The sequence below is a fragment of the Argentina silus genome, assembly GCF_951799395.1.
Source record: "Argentina silus genome assembly, chromosome: 7".
NCBI lineage: Eukaryota > Metazoa > Chordata > Actinopteri > Argentiniformes > Argentinidae > Argentina > Argentina silus.
This window is the reverse complement of record NC_139661.1, coordinates 1528842-1547816: the sequence shown is the minus strand read 5'-3', so window position 1 is coordinate 1547816 and position 18975 is coordinate 1528842. Positions and strand designations below refer to the sequence as shown.

General features: G+C 41.3%; 1 protein-coding gene across 1 annotated transcript in view; it reads left to right on the top strand.

Moving 5' to 3' along the window:
- ndufs4 (NADH:ubiquinone oxidoreductase subunit S4) overlaps positions 1–18975 on the top strand; it is a 37538-nt gene that overhangs the window by 953 nt on the left and 17610 nt on the right. Inside the window, exon 2 of the mRNA XM_083674240.1 lies at positions 13241–13319. Coding sequence (XP_083530366.1) covers positions 13241–13319 — 79 coding nt within the window. The remainder of the gene's footprint in view (positions 1–13240; positions 13320–18975) is intronic.

Here is an 18975-nt window from a genome sequence, read left to right as displayed (position 1 = left end):
GTGAGATAGGGAGGGTATAGAAAGATCAAAACAATTAAGAGGTTAATCAGTATGGGTTATACTGAGTGAAGCAGTAGTGACTGGTGAAAGGATGTTCCAGGTAGTTGACAGGTTTTATATATATATAAGGTTGGAAAGATAGTATTTTAGAAGGTCATACATAGTTAGATACATAGATGCTAGATACATGGATACATACATGTTAGATACATAGATAGACAGACAGACAGAGACAGACAGACAGACAGGATGAGCCACTCCAATGGCTCATGAAGTGGGTAGAGAGTTGGTTGGTTAACCGGATGAGTGTTTTTGGAGTTACAAAAATCGTAATAGTTTAAAAAGTTTAATAGGTATCAGAAAGCTTTTTATCAGGGTTGATAAGATTTTCTGGATAGTTGAAAGAAAGTGAGAGTCTTATTATGGTAGCGGTTAAGTTAGAGATGGTTTAGATGGATGGTTAGTTGGTTGCTCGGATGAATGGATGGATAGATGAGAGACGGGAGGTATCGCTAGATAAATACAATTAAAAGGTTAATCAGTATGGATTGTACTGAGTTAAGCAGTAGTGACTGGTGAAAGGAAGATTCTTGGTAGTTGAAAGGTTTGACAGAGATAAGGTTGGAAAGATAGCTTAGATAGATAGTATGTTATAAGGTAATATATAGATAGACAGATAGGATGAGCTTGGGGTAGTTCAGTGGAGTAAGTAGAGGGTTGTTTGGTTGTCAGTGGTTTCAGTGGGGTCAAACTGGTAAGAGATTGTATTGTTGTGGAATCATTCTAAGAATGTGTTCTGCAGGTCTGTTGTTTTTATTCTAGAGTTGTGAAAGTGCCACAGCAGTTGCAGTAACAATGATAGAAGTTAGACCTCTCTGCATGTTTTAAAGTTGATTGGTGTGAATAGCTTAAAAGCTGTAGGAGGAGTAGCATACCAAAAATCTGAAACATTTGAATAATAATAATAATTAGAAAAAAGTTCCAGAAGAAAGTTGGTGGGCTTGCAAAGTGTTATTTTGTCAGTGGAAAAGGTTTTAAAGATGTTTTGATAGATAGATTTGCTGGGTAGTTGAAAAAAAGTGAGATTGTCTTGTTATGGTCATGGATAAAGTTAGAGATGTTTTGGGTGGTTGGATGGATAGATAGATAAATAGGATGAGCCTGGGGTACTTCAGTGGAGTGGGTAGAGAGTCGGTTGGTTGAGTGGTAGAATTTGTTGGTTAACCGGACGAGAGTTTTTGGAGTTACAAAAAGCTTAATAGTTTGTTGGATTGATGGATATCAGAAAGCTTTTTATCAGGGTTGATGAAGATTTTCTGGGCAGTTGAAAGAAAGTGAGAGGTTGGTTGGTTGGATGAAGGGATAGATGAAAGAGAGGATAGATGGATGAGAGGTTAATCAGTATGGGTTACACTGAGTGAAGCAGTAGTGACTGATGAAAGGATAGCCCCATAGCTTTTATTAACATGATTAGATGCATGTATGCAAAGACAATATGCCAAATGAATATTAACAGAAGATGTAAACATAAGAAGAGGAGTTAAGCAGTTTATTTTTTTAGAAATGAAAGAGACATCATCTCAGCATACACGGACAACATTACAGTTTTTATTCAATCATAAGAGGAATTTTATGTTATAAAAGAACATTTTATCGTGTGAATTAGTTTCTGGAGCAAAGTTAAATCAAGACAAATCTGAAGCAGTCTGGATAGGGAAACCTGAAAAGAAAAGTCACTTTTTCCACATTTTGTTGCGTTATAGACTCAATTTAAAATGGATTAAATTAAAAGAATTTGCCATCAATCCACACACAATACCCCAGAATGACAAAGCGAAAACACGTTTTTAGAAATTTCACTAAATTTATTAAAATTGAAATACAGAAATACTTCATGTACATAAGTATTCAGACCCTTTGCTGTGACACTCTTAAAATTAATCAACAAATCAATCAATAAGTTGAATTGAGTGCATCTTAATGCAAGGATAATAGTTCATGTAATTTAGGAATAATATCTTACTATTATCCTTGCATTAAGATGGACTCAATTCGACTTATTGAGTGATTTGTTGATGACATTTTTGCATTTTGGCTAATTTTAAGAGTGTCATAGCAAAGGGTCTGAATACTTATGTACATGGGGTATTTTAATCTGTATTTTAATTTTAATAAATTTACTGAAATTTCTAAAAACATGTTTTAGCTTTGTCGTTCTGGCGTATTGTGTGTGGATTGATGGCAAATTCTTTTAATTTAATCCATTTTAAATTGAGTCTGCAACACAACAAAATATGGAAAGAGTGAAGGGGTCTGAATACATTTTGAAGGCACTGTATGAGGTTAGATAGGATGAGCCTGGAGTAGTTCAGTGGAGTGGGTTGAGTGGTTGAGAGTGGTTTCAGTGGGGTCGAACTGGTAGCCAAGAAAGTGCATTGTTGTGTAATCATTCTAAGAATGTGTTCTGCAGGTCTCCTGTTGTTTTCAAGAGTTGTGAAAGTTCCATGGCCATTGCAGTGCGGCTCTCCGAATGTAGGCCTAAATCAACATTCCACTATGTTAGTCGTTTTTGAGTTGAAAAAGCTGAATAGTTTAAAAAGTATAATGAGTTTCAAGTTAGACCTCTCTGCACATTTTAAATTTGATTGGTAGCTTAAAAGCTGTAGGAGGAATAGCATGCCGAAAAATTGGAAGGATTGGAGTAATAATAATAACTAGAAAAATAAGTTATAGAAGACACTTTGTGGGTTTGCAAAGTGTTATTTTCGTAGTGGAATAGGTTTAAAGATGTTTCGATAGATAGATAGATTTTCTGGGTAGCTGAAAGAAAGTGAGAGAGTCTTATTATGGTAGCCGATAAAGATGATTGGTTGGTTGGTCTGTTGGTTGGATGAATTGATAGATCGATAGATGAGGGAAGGTTAGATCGATCAGTGGCGATTTTAGCATGGCATTTCTGGCTGCGCTGTGAGTGTTAGGCAGCAGAAAGATTTCAAAACTGAATACACTTCAGCGATCAGCGTGACACAGAACGCTACATTGAGGTTATATATATACTGCAATAAAGTAAAAACATGAGACAGACATGTGTCTTCAATAAAGTGCATGCTTTATCAAAATACAAGCATGCGGCACATTGATAACTTGTAGGAAAGTTTGATCAAGTTTTAGAAATTGTACTTCTTTAAATGTCAAATAAGTATCGTGAGAGCAGAGGCTATAACACACTACAAAAGCCACATTAACACACGCAAAGTAGGCTAGGCTAATTAACAGAGCTATATGAATACACAACCCGAGCCCTGTCCAGGGTACTGAAAGCGACAAGTAAGAAGTGTGCCCATCAAAGGTCTAGGCATTAGGCCTACACGTAACATTTAGTCCTCCACTTTATATCACAGCCAGTATAACACGTTTAAAATTACTGCAAAACAAAAGCAATATAGTCTACAGTGAACGGAGCAATGTCCATTTGTCATACATGTCCAAACAAACCAGCTCACTTGAATAGGTAGCGCGGCGGTTTTTTGTGTGAGCAAATCTCTCAATGATTTTACTGTTGAAATCCATCTGTCCCTGGATCAATGGATTTTCAATGAAAAGCATGGCAAGTGCGTTCAGTCGCTGTTGTTTCTTGCGAATGTCTTCATCCTCTTCAATGTTGAAAAGTTCCTCTCTGACTCGGCGGATGTCATGGGAGTTGTGATGATGATCCTTAGCAGAGTGCAGGTTTCAGACAAGGCCTCTTGCAGGTTGTTTTCGTGAATCGTCTGGAATAGAGACAATGCTGATTTTCCTGTATGCAGCTCAGTGTGGTAGAGAGCAGCAGGCTCTGTTTGCAACTTCTCCTTGTTGTTAAGGGCTGTGGGCCATTCATAGCACAGCTGAGTTGGGCCAATGGGAATGACAGTACAAACTTCGGGAACAGTGAGCAGTCCACCAGCTGTGCTGCAATAAGATGGTCACTTTTGGAGAACTGGTCCTTCACTTGAGCAATCATGGTGTCGCAGGCCTCCTTCATCACTGCAGTCTTGTTTGTTTTCCTGCGTTTAGCTGCGCCCTCGCCAGCTTGGTTAGTAATTACATCTGCTCTCTCTCTCATTTCTTTCACGTTCACTTTGAAGCTCTCCACTGCACGATTCACGCTCTTTTGTGTAGGACGCTACACAGAACATCCACTTCTGGCATGACTTTGGCGAAGAACTGCAGCAGTTGGAGAAACGTTGGGTCCCGCAAGTGCATGGACTGGCTATATGCCTCGCTGATGGTCACCCTGTCCCATCCAGGTTGAGTGTGAATGTGATCCAAACACTCCAATATCTCGTCCAGACTCTCCCATACCACATTAACGGTCCTGCTTTTAAAGTTCAATCATGTGCCGGGTGATTGTGCCGCGGGATACGCTTGTGTGATGTCTCCGCCAGAATAGCCGTTCTTTTATATGCAAGGTTGAAAAGAAGGTGGCAAAAGCAGCTAAATCTGCAAAGAACACCTGGATGCACATACTTGCTGCAGGGTTAGGTTTAGGTGGGCGTAGCAATGCACAAATATTGCGGTTGGGTAGGTCACCTTCATCAGTGTTTGCACGCCGCTTACATTACTACTCATCACTGCTGCCCCATCGTATGTTTGTGCAATGAGTGTGTCAGTCAGCCCCAGGGGCTCAAGGGCTTGTTTGATCCTGTTGGAAAGGCCAATGGCAGTTTTATCCTTCACTTCCATGAACTCTAGGAATCGCTCCGTGACAGTGTTGTCTACCATGTATCTCAACACTATGACCATTTGGGATTTGCATGATATATTGGTAATTTCATCTGCCTGGACAGCGACAAAATGGGTCTCTCTCAATTGTTTGGTCACTTCCTCACTGTCGACCTCATACATGCAATCCAGGAGTTCATTCTGAATGGTGCTAGATGTCCCCTTGAAGTAAGGCTGCTCGTCATAGTGTCTTTTGAGCCTGGTGTCCCCCTCACACACCGTCTCAAAAATGCACCTAAAAATGCCTGGGTTTAGTGAGTCGTAACCACGCAAACCCATTTTGCACTTCCCACAGAGTTTGATGCAAGTGATCAGCCTCTCCAGAACAAACCGATTCTCCTTAGTCTGTTTGTTGTGCTCCACGATGCACCGGCGATATGCACCATCTAGTTGTGCCTGGATGTTGACCTGCCCCAGTAAACCCAATTTCGTGGCACAATTCAGATGGGACGCAGAGCTTTCATGCTTCGTTGTTCTTTCTGACAGATGTTTAATGTCTTTGAATCCAGCCGATGCCCAAACAGAGTCTCCACCAAAAAGCATACATGGGAAACAAAACAGCGCATGTTTCGAGGTGCTAGCGGTTAGCCATCTCTTTTTGTCAAACCATTCCTGTTTGAACGTACGGGTCATTTTATCCCCAGCCTGAAGCAGGACCAAGTCTTCTGGTCTGTGTGGCCCTCAACGTTTTATCTCTAACTTCTCTTCCAAAGGCAATGTACTAAACTTTAGCTAGCTAGCATTAGCGACAGACAGTAGATCAACTAAATTGCTTTGTGATTATTTCCTGCCAGGCCATGTTAACGACATTAGCGTTTAATATTTTTTCGCCACCTGTTGCTAGGCAGAATTTATAGGGGCAGAAACATTTCTGCCCCTCCACCCAATATAATTTGTGAGAGGTTTTCCCTGCTTACGCCAGTCATGCTCACGTTGTTCCCCTAGCAACGATGGAGCAGAGTGCTCCGCTGCCCCACAGCAGAGAAGATAGGACATGGAGCACAGTCTTCAGCGCGAGCACCCACACACTAGAGAAATTACTCCAAAACAGCACTATAAGGATTGTGAGTCAAGTTTATTATATTTGTACACACCAATTTCACCATTGAATCACTATTTTGAATTAAATATAAAATACATGTTGCCACAATGTTCAGATGTAACAAGCATCTTGCACCACAGCACCACCTTTGGTGGGGCACTGCCAAACATGCCCCAATGTAAAAACACCACTGAGATCAATAGATATTGTAGATAGACAGATGTAATTAGATAGATGAGGGAAAGATAGATAAATAGATGAGGTAGTATGGTAGTGGACAAAGTTAAAGATGGTTTAGATGGATGGATGGATGGTTGGTTGGGTGGATGGGTGGGTGAATGGATAGATCAATAATTAAGAGGTTAATCAATATGGGTTATACTGGGTAAAGCAGCAGTGACTGGTGAAAGGATGATGGCTAGGTAGTTGAAAGGTTAGGTAGACATAAAGATGGAAATATAGAAGGTAGAAGATAGATAGAATGAGTTTGGGGTAGTTCAGGAGTGGATAGAGGGTTGGTTGGTTGAGTGGTTCACAGTGGTAGAGTTGGTTGTGCTAGTGGTTTTAGTGGGGTAGAACTTACTACTCCATCACTCTCAACCACTAGTGCAAACCACTAGTTATCCTCAAAAAGGATAGTCAGGTTACAGTTTGCTAAAAAAGTACCTAAAAGCATGCAGAGGTCTGGAAAAAGGTCTTGTGGACAGATAAGATGAATATTATCATAGACCAGAGTGATTGCATGAGGAAAGTTTGGAGAAAAAAAACGAATCTGTGAGACATGGTGCAGGGTGTGTTATGTTTGGGCATGTATAGCTGCCACTAGAACTTCAGGCAGTTATTTCATGCAAAGGATTGTCCACTAAACATGAGTTCTTAATTTGGACATTGATAAATCTGTCCCATTTTAGGTATCCTGAAATGGGGGTACTATGCATAAAATAGTAGTAATTGTCATAGTAATTGTTTGATTTTTAAACTTTTGGAGTATAGAGACGAAAGAAGAAAAAATGCTGTCCTGTCCCATTACTTACGCAGGGAACTGTATATGTAAGTTTCAAGTTTATTAAGTTTTAAAGTCACCAAGGTATCAACACACTATGCATCATATATAAACCAAACACAAACAAAGCACATAACATAAAAAGAAGCATATTGGTACACAATAATCTCGACATGGTGAAAGGCAGTGGGGAAGGGGAGTTGCTAAGGGAAACCGTATGCAGCTCTAAAAATGTATGCCAATGTTAAGGGTAGGGATGCATCGATAGCACTTTGTCATTGCTGATACAGATTCTGAGAACTGAACTTTGAGTTTCGGCCAATACTGAGTACTGATCTGTTTTAAACCACAGTATACAAGCTCTGTGTGTGGATGTGGTGCTTGGCATCATTCTTGTCCATCTAAAAACAGTATATATATTAATTCATAAACCAGATGGCATGGTGTTGGGATATCAAGAATCTGTTCCCAACTATCTTGAATTTGATAATATTGATGGTATAGTTGTCTTTATGGTTTATAATAACCATTTTAAGCCATTTGTGGTTTTTAATGTGTGGCAGACAGACTAATTCATTCCTTTCTCTTTTGAGTATTTGACTTCTATTTTTGTGGCAAAGCTGCAGTGAGTTGGTTAAATATTTGTATTGATCATACACCTCCATACACTTTTGTTAGTTGCTTGTGTGACATAATTTTACTTTCCTTGTTCACAATGTCATTAATAAAAATAATACCCTTTCCAAGAAAATGTACTTTTTCTCTCAGTATATTGGAATTTAGCCATATTATTTGCTGGAATATTTGTTCTGACTTTCCTGGAGGATGAATTCTCAAACAGGTATACCTGCCCACCAAAATACCTGCTACACCGGTAATACCTTCATTCAAAAAACAAGTGTACAGGAAACATGTCCATTATTCCCCACTACTGATGTAGTGCCCCTCCTTGTGTGAATTGCTGACTGAAATGTTACCGGAATGTGTAGTGTTTATTTGATTCATTATCAGTCTAGCTTCTTAGAGCTTTGCGGTTATTTCACGAAATATGATTCCCAAATTTGTTAGGCTATAAGCCAACTGAATTAGCCTACATTCCTACAGCTGCATTCGCAGCCAGACTGAAAAGTTACAGGAATGATCTGAGGTAGGCTGAAAACGTACCGAAGGTTGTAGTGCTTATTGGCCCAAGCCTAGTCTTACCCCATCATAACACAAAATATATTGCTGTTTTACTCCAATGTTTTACTCTAACCCCATTCCTTAGTGGCAGGCTGACGTTTTGTTGTTTTTTTGAATAACAAATTGTGGCTTTAACAGTAGATTGCTTTTTTTTACTTTCTTTCTGGACATGGAACCTTTCACGTTACACAGCATATGCCTTGGAGTGCAGCTTTGGCTTGAGGCAGTGGTCACCAACAGTCCCTGAAGGTGAAAGGGTGTGCAGACTTTAGCTCTAGCCCAGCACTGAAACAGCTGTTACAATTACATGAGTTTTGGGTTTACCTTGATTTGAAACAAGTAAAGGCTAGTTAGTTGCAATCAAATGTTGCCTAACATTTAAGTTAAGACCATTCATAACATGAGCCTCTGTAATGTTGTGGACTTGACCGTCAGTGCACCCGATGCAATGGCTACAGTAACTCTTATACGGGGAGAGGAGAAACAGACACTCAATAACCAATCAATGTGTTTACGTTTGCTCATTCACACATGCTTACATTCAAAGACAACATGGCTAATAGATGTCATGTAGCCTAAACTCTGGTGTACAGCATCCCCAAGGCTTAGTTACCACATTATGACCCTTCCAATTGTTTTGTTAGAGCAGAGGGTTGCAATCAATACCTGCTTAAAACAACAAGCCTAGATCTACCTCTCCACTGCATTTGGTGCACTGGGATGATGGTTCATGTTTATCCGTACAGGGGGTGTTGTAGAGAGGAGACCAAACTAACTGCCCGCATGATGATAAGGCTAAGGCCCACTTGAGATAATCTGGGTTTCAAGTTCTCATCCTTAGTTTTCACCCCCCAAAATCAGACTGCTTAGTTATGCATAATGTAGATATTTTAGCTTAAAAAACCCCCCAAAAAACCCCGCTAATAAATCGGTTGTAGGCTAACAGAGAAAGATATTTGGTAATTTGGAAATTGAGTGACCGGTGAAGAAAATGTAATTGTGAACGTAATGCAAACAGATATGACAACGCAAAGATATTTTTGTAGGACTAGGCCTAATCTTTTCAAAACTAAGACAACTTATCAATACATGCTTTTAAAGGATTAGTTCAATATATATATATATTTTTATATACTTATAGTCAGATGGTTCCTTACCTTGAAAGTAGTCTATGGGCCAGGAGAAACTGTAATCCATGGTTCAGAGTTGTTTAAATAGCCACTACTAACTTCAGCTAACTTCAGCCACGACTAACAAAAAAATAGTTGTTTTTTTTGCTAACGATGACTTAAGTGAACCATGGATTACAGTTTCTCCTGGCTCACATACTACTTTCAAAGTAAGGAACCGTCTGACTATAAATTGAGAAATATATACCTAACCCTTTAAGATTAGTCTAAATCAATACATGTTATACATTATCTGAGAAATACATTGTATGCATAGTTCAAGGTTGTCTGCACCTTTTGACCATGTTCAAATTGATTAATCCCGAACTGTTCATGAAAATGAACATATGTTCACTTTACAATCAGATTTGTGCATCCATCGTTTCACAAGTTCTATGTGAAACGATGGATGCACAAGGTTTCAGCTTCCTGACAGCTTGGAGGATGTGGCTGGGGGAAGTGAGGGGAGAGAATTTAGCTTCCTGACAGCTTGGGGTATGAAGCTTTTCGTGAGTCTGGTGGTGTGGGCACGGAGGCTCCTATACCTTCTTCCAGAAGGCAGGAGGCTGAACAGACTGTGTGCGGGGTGGCTTGCGTCGCTCACAATCGAGGTAGCTTTTCGGGTGAGGCGGGTGGAGTAAGTCTCTTGCAGGGAAGGGAGTGGGGCACCAATGATCTTACCAGCTGTGTTCACTATGCGTTGCAGTGCTTTCCTGCTGTGTTCGGTGCAGCTACCGCCACACACAGTGATGCAGCTGGACAGGATGCTTTCAATGGTGCCTCGGTAAAATGTTGTCAGGATTGGTGTGGGAGCTTTCGCTCGCTTCAGCTTGCGGAGGAAGTAGAGGCGCCGCTGGGCTGTCTTCGCCAGTGATGCAGTGTTGGTGGTCCAGGAGAGGTCCTCGCTGATGTGCACCCCCAGGAATTTGGTGCTGCTCACTCTCTCCACAGCAGCACCATCGATGGTCAGTGGTGGGTGTTCGGTGTGGCCTCTCCGGAAGTCGACCACAATCTCCTTCGTTTTGCTGACATTCAGCAGGAGGTTGTTGTCTCTGCACCACGTGGTCAGAAGGTTGACCTCCTTCCTGTAGTGGGTCTCGTCGTTCTTGGAGATGAGACCCACCAGAGTTGTGTCGTCCGCAAACTTCACCATGTGATTGGTGCTGTAGGTTGGTGTGCAGTCGTGAGTCAGCAGGGTGAAGAGCAGGGGACTGAGCACACAGCCTTGGGGGGCCCCTGTGCTGAGTGTGATGCTGCTCGAGGTGTTGTTGCCGACTCGTACTGCTTGTGGTCTCTCACTGAGGAAGTCCAGCAGCCAGTTGCAGAGGGAGGTGTTGAGCCCCAGCTGGTCCAGTTTACAGATCAGTTGTTGTGGGATTATGGTGTTAAATGCTGAGCTAAAGTCTATGAAAAGCATTCTCACATATGAGTCTGCTTTTTCCAGGTGGGTGAGGGCTGGGTGGAGAGCAGAGCGGATTGCGTCCTCTGTGGAACGTTTTGCTCAGTATGCAAACTGAAAGGGGTCCAGGGTGGGGGGGAGGATGGACTTAATGTGAGACATGACTAGCTGTTCAAAGCACTTCATGATGATGGAGGTCAGTGCTACAGGGCAATAGTCATTGAAGCAGGATGGAATGGATTTCTTTGGCACAGGTATGATGATGGAGGTCTTGAAATGTGATGGGACAGCAGCTTGACTCAAAGAAGTGTTAAAGATGTCCGTGAAGACATCCTTAAGCTCCTCTGCGCAGTCCCTCAGCACACGGCCTGGAATGTTGTCTGGGCCTGTTGCTTTGCGGGGGTTGATGGTAGAGAGTGTCCTCTTCACACTGGCAGCAGACAGGCACAGGACCTGATCGTGGGCGGGGGGGTGGAGTTTTCTGTGGGCTTGTGTTTGTTGCTTCAAACCGTGCAAAGAAGCTGTTGAGGTTGTTGAGCAGAGAGATGTTGTTGTCGCAGGTCTGTGGCGCGGGCTTGTAGTCCGTTATGGTCTGAATGCCCTGCCACAGGCTCCGCGTGTCTCTGCTGTCCTTGAAGTGGCAGGTAATCTTGTTTGTGTAGTCCAGTTTTGCTTTCCTGATGCCACGGGACAGGCTGGCTCTCGCTGTTCTCAGGCCATTTTCATCCCCGGCTCTGAAGGCTTTGTCTCTGGCCCTCAGCAGCCGATGGACAGCCCCTGTCAGCCATGGCTTCTGGTTAGCCCGAGTGATGATGGTCTTTTTGTGGGTCACATCATCAGAGCACTTACGGATGTAAGAGAGGACGGTGTCTGTAACATTCTTGGGGAACTTCTATACAGTAAGGACCTGCAAACCACTGAGCTAAACCTCTTTTGATGTAGGCTATTCAGCCTATTCTTAGTCTATAGCCTATATATTAGGGAATTTCGATTAATTTTGCTATCAACTACACAAACATGACCAAAACTGATTATCTAACTAGTCTGAAAATAAAGACTCCAGAAACATTGTCTAACATAGCCAGCAATGTGATCTTTTGTGCAGTAGCAATTTGAAAGGCTCAAATAGCACAAGAAAATACACTTGAAATATAAGAGCAAACCACTATACCCGCCGTTGTAATTTAACAACTGTGTGAGTTTGCATAGCCCCAGTAGAATGGTTGTATGCCAGTTTGTTTTGGCAAAGCCTGCAGAAAACTGGAAATTGTGTTATCTTCTAGGTCGGAATATTGCCAGACTTTACTTTTACGAGATGACATCCCGGAGCTGGATTTAGCATAGGCCTACACTTAACAGATTTTTCAGCGCGAGCACCTGACTCAGATAATCTTACTGGTAGGCTCCGGGGATGTCATCTTGTGAAAGTAAAGTTTGGCAATATATACTTCATTAGGAACACTATACTAATACTGGGTAGGGCCTCCTTTGCTCTCAAAACAGCCTAAATTCTTCGTGGCATTGATTCCACAAGTTGTTGGAAACATTCCTTTGAAATTCTGGTCCATGATGACATGATTACATCACAGAATTCCTGCAGATTTTTCAGGTGCACTTTCAAGCTATGAATCTCCCGTTCTACCACATCCCAAAGGTGTTCTATTGGATTCAGTGGGAAGGCCACTGAAAAACACTGAACTCATTGTCATGTTCATGAAACTAGTTTGAGACGACTTTTGCTTTGTGACATGGTGCGTTATTATACTGGAAGTAGCCATTAGACGATGGGTAAATTGTGTCCATAAAGGCATGCACATGGTCAGCAACAATACTCAAATAGGCTGTGGCAATTAACGGGCCCAAAGTGTGCCAAGAAAACACGCCATTACACCACCTCCACCATGAGAAGGTGTACAGGTATTCCTAATAAAGTGTTAAGTGAGTGCATGTATCCAGTGTCTCGGCTAGTAGTGTGATTGCAACATTTTTATTAACAAGACTTGCGACTGTAATTTGAGTGTTAAGTTATGGCAATTTGTACATTTTGTTTAACAGACTAGTCATTTCATTGCCGACGAGCAGGTCACCCAACGGTTAGCCAGCTAGTCGTTTAATCGTTCTCATCCCTACTATATATTCAGTACAGTAATGTCATTCCAAAACGCTAAACAGCTGAAAACTATTGTTGTTATACCACAAGTCTGAGAGTATGGCTGATTGGTCATTTGTTGTCCCTGGGCTTTGGAAGCATTCCCTGCTGGTTCAGCAGCCATCTATTGGGCTTGCCCTCCACTGTTTCCCTGGCTGCGGCATCATTGGCACATTGTCGTTTCGTGACAAGCCGCCTACTGTACAGTCCTTGCCACAGGCGCTGGATGATGGTGACAGTTGGCCAGTGAGCCAACATAAAGTGCAGTCTGTCATTAACAGGCAAGTCGGAGCCTGCCAGAAACTCACCAGACAGAACTAATGGGGGAGGAAAAGAATCCCTGCGTCTCTCCTTTCACTTACTCTACCCCCCCCCCCCCCCCCCACACACACACACACATCCAAGACAGTTAGCCTAGTTGTTGTCAAAGTTACCTGTTTACATAATAAAAAACAAAACATGTATTTGTTTTCTTTTCCTCCCTGCTTTGTCATACCTGCCATGGAATGTCCATCATGAACTCCTTTTCTTGCAGGTCAACAAGCACATCGGGATGGCGGCTGGCAGAGAAACAAGGACAAGACACACAACTCATCACGGTGGATGAGAAACTGGTGAGGATCTCTTCCGACTGGTCGTGTCACACGTGCAGTCTCTGATGTGGTGTCCAATTATGCTCTCACTGTTTTTTAACTTAAAAAGTGTGGTTGTGCAGTTGATTCAGTGGTTGCATAGGAGGGTTGCTGGCAGCATTATCTCGGGTGCCAATCACTGTTATTATTTATTATGATAGGCAAAACAGCCTTTTCAATGCAAAGTGCAACAAAATCCTATATACAGACACGACTACCGGCGTGTTGACCTTGTTGAGACCTTTCAGAAAACCTGGGGAAATCCTATGCAGGAAGTTTTGGGCAGAGCTTCAAAAAAACTGAATTCAGTTCCATTTTCTTCAATGTTGCAAACTAGCATAGGCAACAACTCTCTGCAGAATAGTCCTACCCGGTCAGAAAAGATGAAACACGTAACAACAAACAACCATTTGTTCTATTGTTCAATCCAAGCTAGATCTGCTAAACTCAATTTGGAGGTATGGCTACGCGAGACAACCGGCATGTCAATAATAACCATCCATAATTATTATCAGCATGCATAAGCCTCAATAATGTTTTATTATAATAAAAATAACAATACAATTATGTAATAATTTTAGATTTAGGCAACAACATTTACTACAACAACCTTTTGTGAACAATGCCTTTCCAATGTTTTTATTGACTCAAAATTGCTGTTATATAATGGGTTGATCAAATCAAGCATTGTGATTGGCTGAGAAGCATTCCAGCTGTGCCGACATTAGCTTGGCTACCACTTTCACTTGCAAAATGTATGCAAACGCCATAACGTGTTTTTCAATGATGAAAACGTTGTTAGACTAATGGAAGGATTCTGACAATATTGTTTTTTTCATCCTTATGCTGCTACACTCCTCAACCGAACTGACCAGCTAGCTTATAAGACAGACAGCTTACTGGCTTGCCATGCCAATCATATTAGACTATGCGTTCCAGAACTATCAACAAACCTGCGTCCCTAACTACTGTATAGGCGGAGGGCATAAACCAATACAAAATCCTGAAAAAAACACACAAGCACCATTGCTTCTTGTCAGAATTGTTACTGTCGGTGTAAGACCGTTGTATGAAAGCAATAACACACTCAAGGGTGTGCTATTACTAGGATATCGGAATGGCTGTGCCTCGTGCCTATGACCAATATTCACGCTATAGCACACACTTGAGTGTGTTATTGCTTAAACAATAACCCAATATGATGATCAGGTGATTTTAAGGAGACGTGCTTATGAAATCTTTTAGACATAGTGAAGTGTTAACGGGATCAGTTGTAGAATCCTTATGCATTTGCAGAAAAATGATAGATAGAAAGTGCTTTGCTTCCAAGAGTTTCAATTTTTCGCTGTGATGAAATTGTAATGTTGTGTGGCTCCCTTCCCCTGTCTCTGCTCTAGTCTGTGTGAGATGTGCAGCAGCAGCAGCACCTGTTCAATTAAATGTTTTTGTTGTTTTTGTTTAGACAATATATTAGCCTATCTGCAGTAATAATGCAAATCATTTTGCTTGGTTTTGAGCAGTTTTTTTACCTTACCTTTCTGTCAGTCATCATTTCTTAATTGCTATGATTAAGGAGTAATATTATGTTTACTATGATTTTTATTTGTCTGTCTGAACTTTTTAACGGCCAAAAACAGTAATTACCAGTTAAAGGTGGTATTTCAAACAGAGTTGAAATGGCACTCTGCTGTGTAGCCTACCTCATCAATCAATCAATGAATAAAGCTTTATTTGTATTGCACACTGTAACACAGAGTGCTTTACAGAGAAAGTAAACACTTTCTTTTTTTAAATGGCAAGAACACTAAAACTAAAAGTGTTAAAGCAAAACAAAAAAGGTTGTTTTTTAGATGTCTTTTAAAAATGTCCACATTATCTGCGACTCCGCATGTTATATATTCTCTGGCAGATATATAACATTGTTTGAAAGCCTCCCTATTTCGTTCATTCTTTTCTCCCACTTTCAAAGAAACATCTTATTTCAAGTTTCTGGGTGCAAGGTTTTCACAGCTACAGTTGTCATCTCACCACCTGTTCTTCAGCCCAAACATTGATAACCAGGCTACTTTGAAGTTGCCAAGGTCAGTGAAGTTTTCAGTGTATTTGGTATTTGCAGTCAACCGTATACAGCAAGGACTAAAAATGCATCAATACCACTTTTTCATTGCCACTACCGATTCTGAGTACTGAATTTTGAGTACTGGCTCATAACGAGTACTGTTCCTATAAAAGCTCTTTTTCTTTTAAAACAGCTCTATACTATTGTATGTGTGGGTGTGCTATGCTTGGCAGCATTTTTGTCCTCTTAAATACAGTGAACACCATGCTCAAGCTGGGAAATGTTAACTCACAGAGAGAAGTGAAAATGAGGATTTCTTCCACTACAATTTCTGAAATAAATGTGGCATGCTTCATCATTTTCACTGCCCCTAAAAATCTTTTCAGTTCTAATGGCTGTTGAAAAGCTGACAATCTCAGATTTCTACCATTTCAAGTGTGTGTCTCAACTCTCAATAATGAGCAAGGAGGCAGTCAGATTATTTCTGAACACTGATTTGGCATTGCATTCCACTCGTGGCACTGCGGACACTCCCACTGCAACTCAAAGTCTGTGAGTTTACAGTTGACGCAGTTGGAGCTAGCAACTAATCTCAAACTGAAAGTTCAAGGCATGAACAGTATATATACATTTAGCCTTTACAACAAAGTGAAATGGATAGAAAACGTTGTTCTAGTGAAATATGTTCATTATTAACCTAGCAACAAGAATCACGTCTTTACCGTCTGTGAAGCACGAATACGTATGCTGTAGCGGCTACCTTCAAATCAGATTTCTTTCCAGTTACCTTCAGACAAAAACGATACCTTAGAAGAATAGTGACTTTAGAGGCAGCAGGCAGCTACATTTGTAATATAATATATTTAGCTGACAATTTTATCCAGAGCGACTTACATTGCAGTGAGTGCATACATTTTTCAGTATATGTGGTCCCAGCGGGAATCGAACCCACAACCTAAGCATTGTTAGCGCCATGCTCTACCATCTGAGCCACAGAGGACCTCAATTTGGATTGAGACACTAGTTTTTACGACAGTTTGCGTCATGGCATTGGATTGGTAAATAGCATTCCCCATCTCCGATTCCCGGTCCAGCATTTTAGGCCAATATCGACCCTGATAATAATGCTCATTATTGGATCGGTGTATCTAAAGCAAGGACGTATAGTGGTCAGAGAGGTTGATAGGGAGGCGGGGAGAAATGGGAAGAGAGTGAGAGAGTGATGCGGTGGGGGTTGTTGTGGACACTGTTTGGGCAGCATGTAGGCCTAACTGTTCTATTGGAGCTGACCACACTGGCTGACAAGGTTTTGGCTGGCTGTGACTGTCTCCATCTTCACAGCAGGGGCCAGCATAGGACCCCCTCCCAAAAAAGTTGTGGGGGGGGGGGGGAAAGAGGGGAGCATGAAACAAACTCTCACCAAGAAGATGACGGCCACTTCAGCATTGTTGGCCACAGGGGTTTCATTGTAGTGTCGGTAGTGGAGGGGAGTAGTCGAACACTCGCCTGGTGAGCCAAAGAGGCCAGCTGTCTACAGTATAGTAGACTCCATATTGGGCATTCAGTAGATGTCAGCAGTCTGTTAATTCACTGGGTAATCAATAGGTGTGAATTGGTTTTGCGGTTTGGCCAATTGAACAAGGTCTCTCGACCCAATGAGGGTTATGTTGAGATTAGCATGCTCTCCTTCTCAAACAAGATCTGAAATAGTATGCTGCTCTTGATCGGATTCCAGTTCCTGGATGGGTTGTGAACGGCTTGAAGTTGGGCCTTTCTCTAAAAGGTCTAGCTAAATAACGTTGTTTTTCTTTCGTACTGAATTAGTAAGGTGCTTAGATTGTTGGACTGAATTGTTGCTGTATAGTTGTGTATTTTCTAATGCAATCCTAAATTAGCCCATTGCTTACTGTAGCTTTGAGTAAATCTTTGCCACTGGTTAAAATTCATGGTAGTTTGGTCAAACACCAGGTGTTTTTCTCATTGCCCACAGAAAAGCCATGGTTTCTGGCTTAAGAAAAGTGATTGTGGATGTCAGGCTTTGGAGTTCAATAAGGGGCCTGTTCCCTTTGTCTCAGTTCAAGACTGATAACAAAAAAAAACTAAAACCATGTACTAAAGGCCTATAGAAACCTCATCAATGTCCAAATTCTCACTGTTTAATTTTATTTAACCTTTATTTATGCAGGGGAGTCTCTCTGAGACCAGACTATATTTTCCAGGAGAGCCCTGCTTACAAAGACACGAGGAAGAAGAAAGACATTTCAAACAAAATTAGTAGATAAAAAGTGTACAATTTAAGCTATACAATGAGCTTGGCGAAACATATGCAGTCCTCTTTGACAGTCTATTACCAGCCTTTGAAATTGCCTCAGATGCACTAGGGAGTCCATTTTTAGTTTTTGTGGTCCCTACCAAAGATTCTACAAAGGGGACATCTACATTCTTGGGAGCGAGTGGTATAACGATAATTTGTATTTCTTAATTTCATGAGTGATGTAAGGTAGTGAGGCAGCTTTTGTAGTAGCCTTTTGTAAATAAATAGGAGGCAATGCCTTTCTCTTCAGTTGCTCACCGAAACCGTCTAAGTAATGAAACGGAGAGCACTATTTTAAACTACGTCATGTGGCTTTAATGTAGTAGCAGCATAAATATTCAGGTTAAATATTCTCAGCTTTAATTAAATGTTTTCTTTTTTCAGAATGTTTTCACCATTTAGAAATTACAACCCTTTTTATACATAGTGTCCCTATTTCAGGGAACCAGCAGTGTTGGAAAATTGGCTTGACAGGTGTTTCTGGTTAGTCAGGTGTGTCCCGTCACACCATTTGTGTAGGCATAAGAGAGCTGTCAATGGCTAGTATTGATTCTAACCTTTACGTTTTCCTTTGGAGTCTACTATTTGTGTCAACATGAAGACCAAAGAGTTGTCACTGAAAGTCAAGGAACCCATTATTAGTCTAAGAAATCAGAAAGAATCATAAATATATCCAAGACCTTAGACTTGTCAACAACAGTTTGGAACATCATCCAAAATAAGAAAAACACTGGTGAGCTCAGCAATCGCAAATGGCATGGTAGGCCATGGAAGACTTTGGATGACAGAAGAATGCTCACGATAATTAAGAAAAAACCCAAAACAGCTGTCCCACAGGTCAGGAACACTCACCAAGAGGTAGGTGTGAATGTGTCAGAGACAATCAGCAGAGAAATTCACCAGCAGAACTACAGAGGCTACATTTGGTGTAAACCACTAGTTAGCAACAGAAACCAGAGAGTCAGATTAGTACCTAGTACCTAAAAAAGCCTGGAAAGTTCTGGAAAAGGGTCTTGTGGACAGATGAGACAGTGATTAACATGTGCCAGAGTGATGGAAAGTGTGGAGAAAAAAAGGAACTGCCCAAATTCCCCAGCATACCACCTCATCTGTGAAATATGGTGGAGGGGGTGTTATGGCTTGGGCGTGTAGGGCTACCACTGGAACTGACTCACTTGTCTTCATTGATGATGTAACTGCTGATGGCAGCAGCAGAGTGAATACTGAAGTGTACAGAATCATATTGTCTGCTGAAGTATGACAAA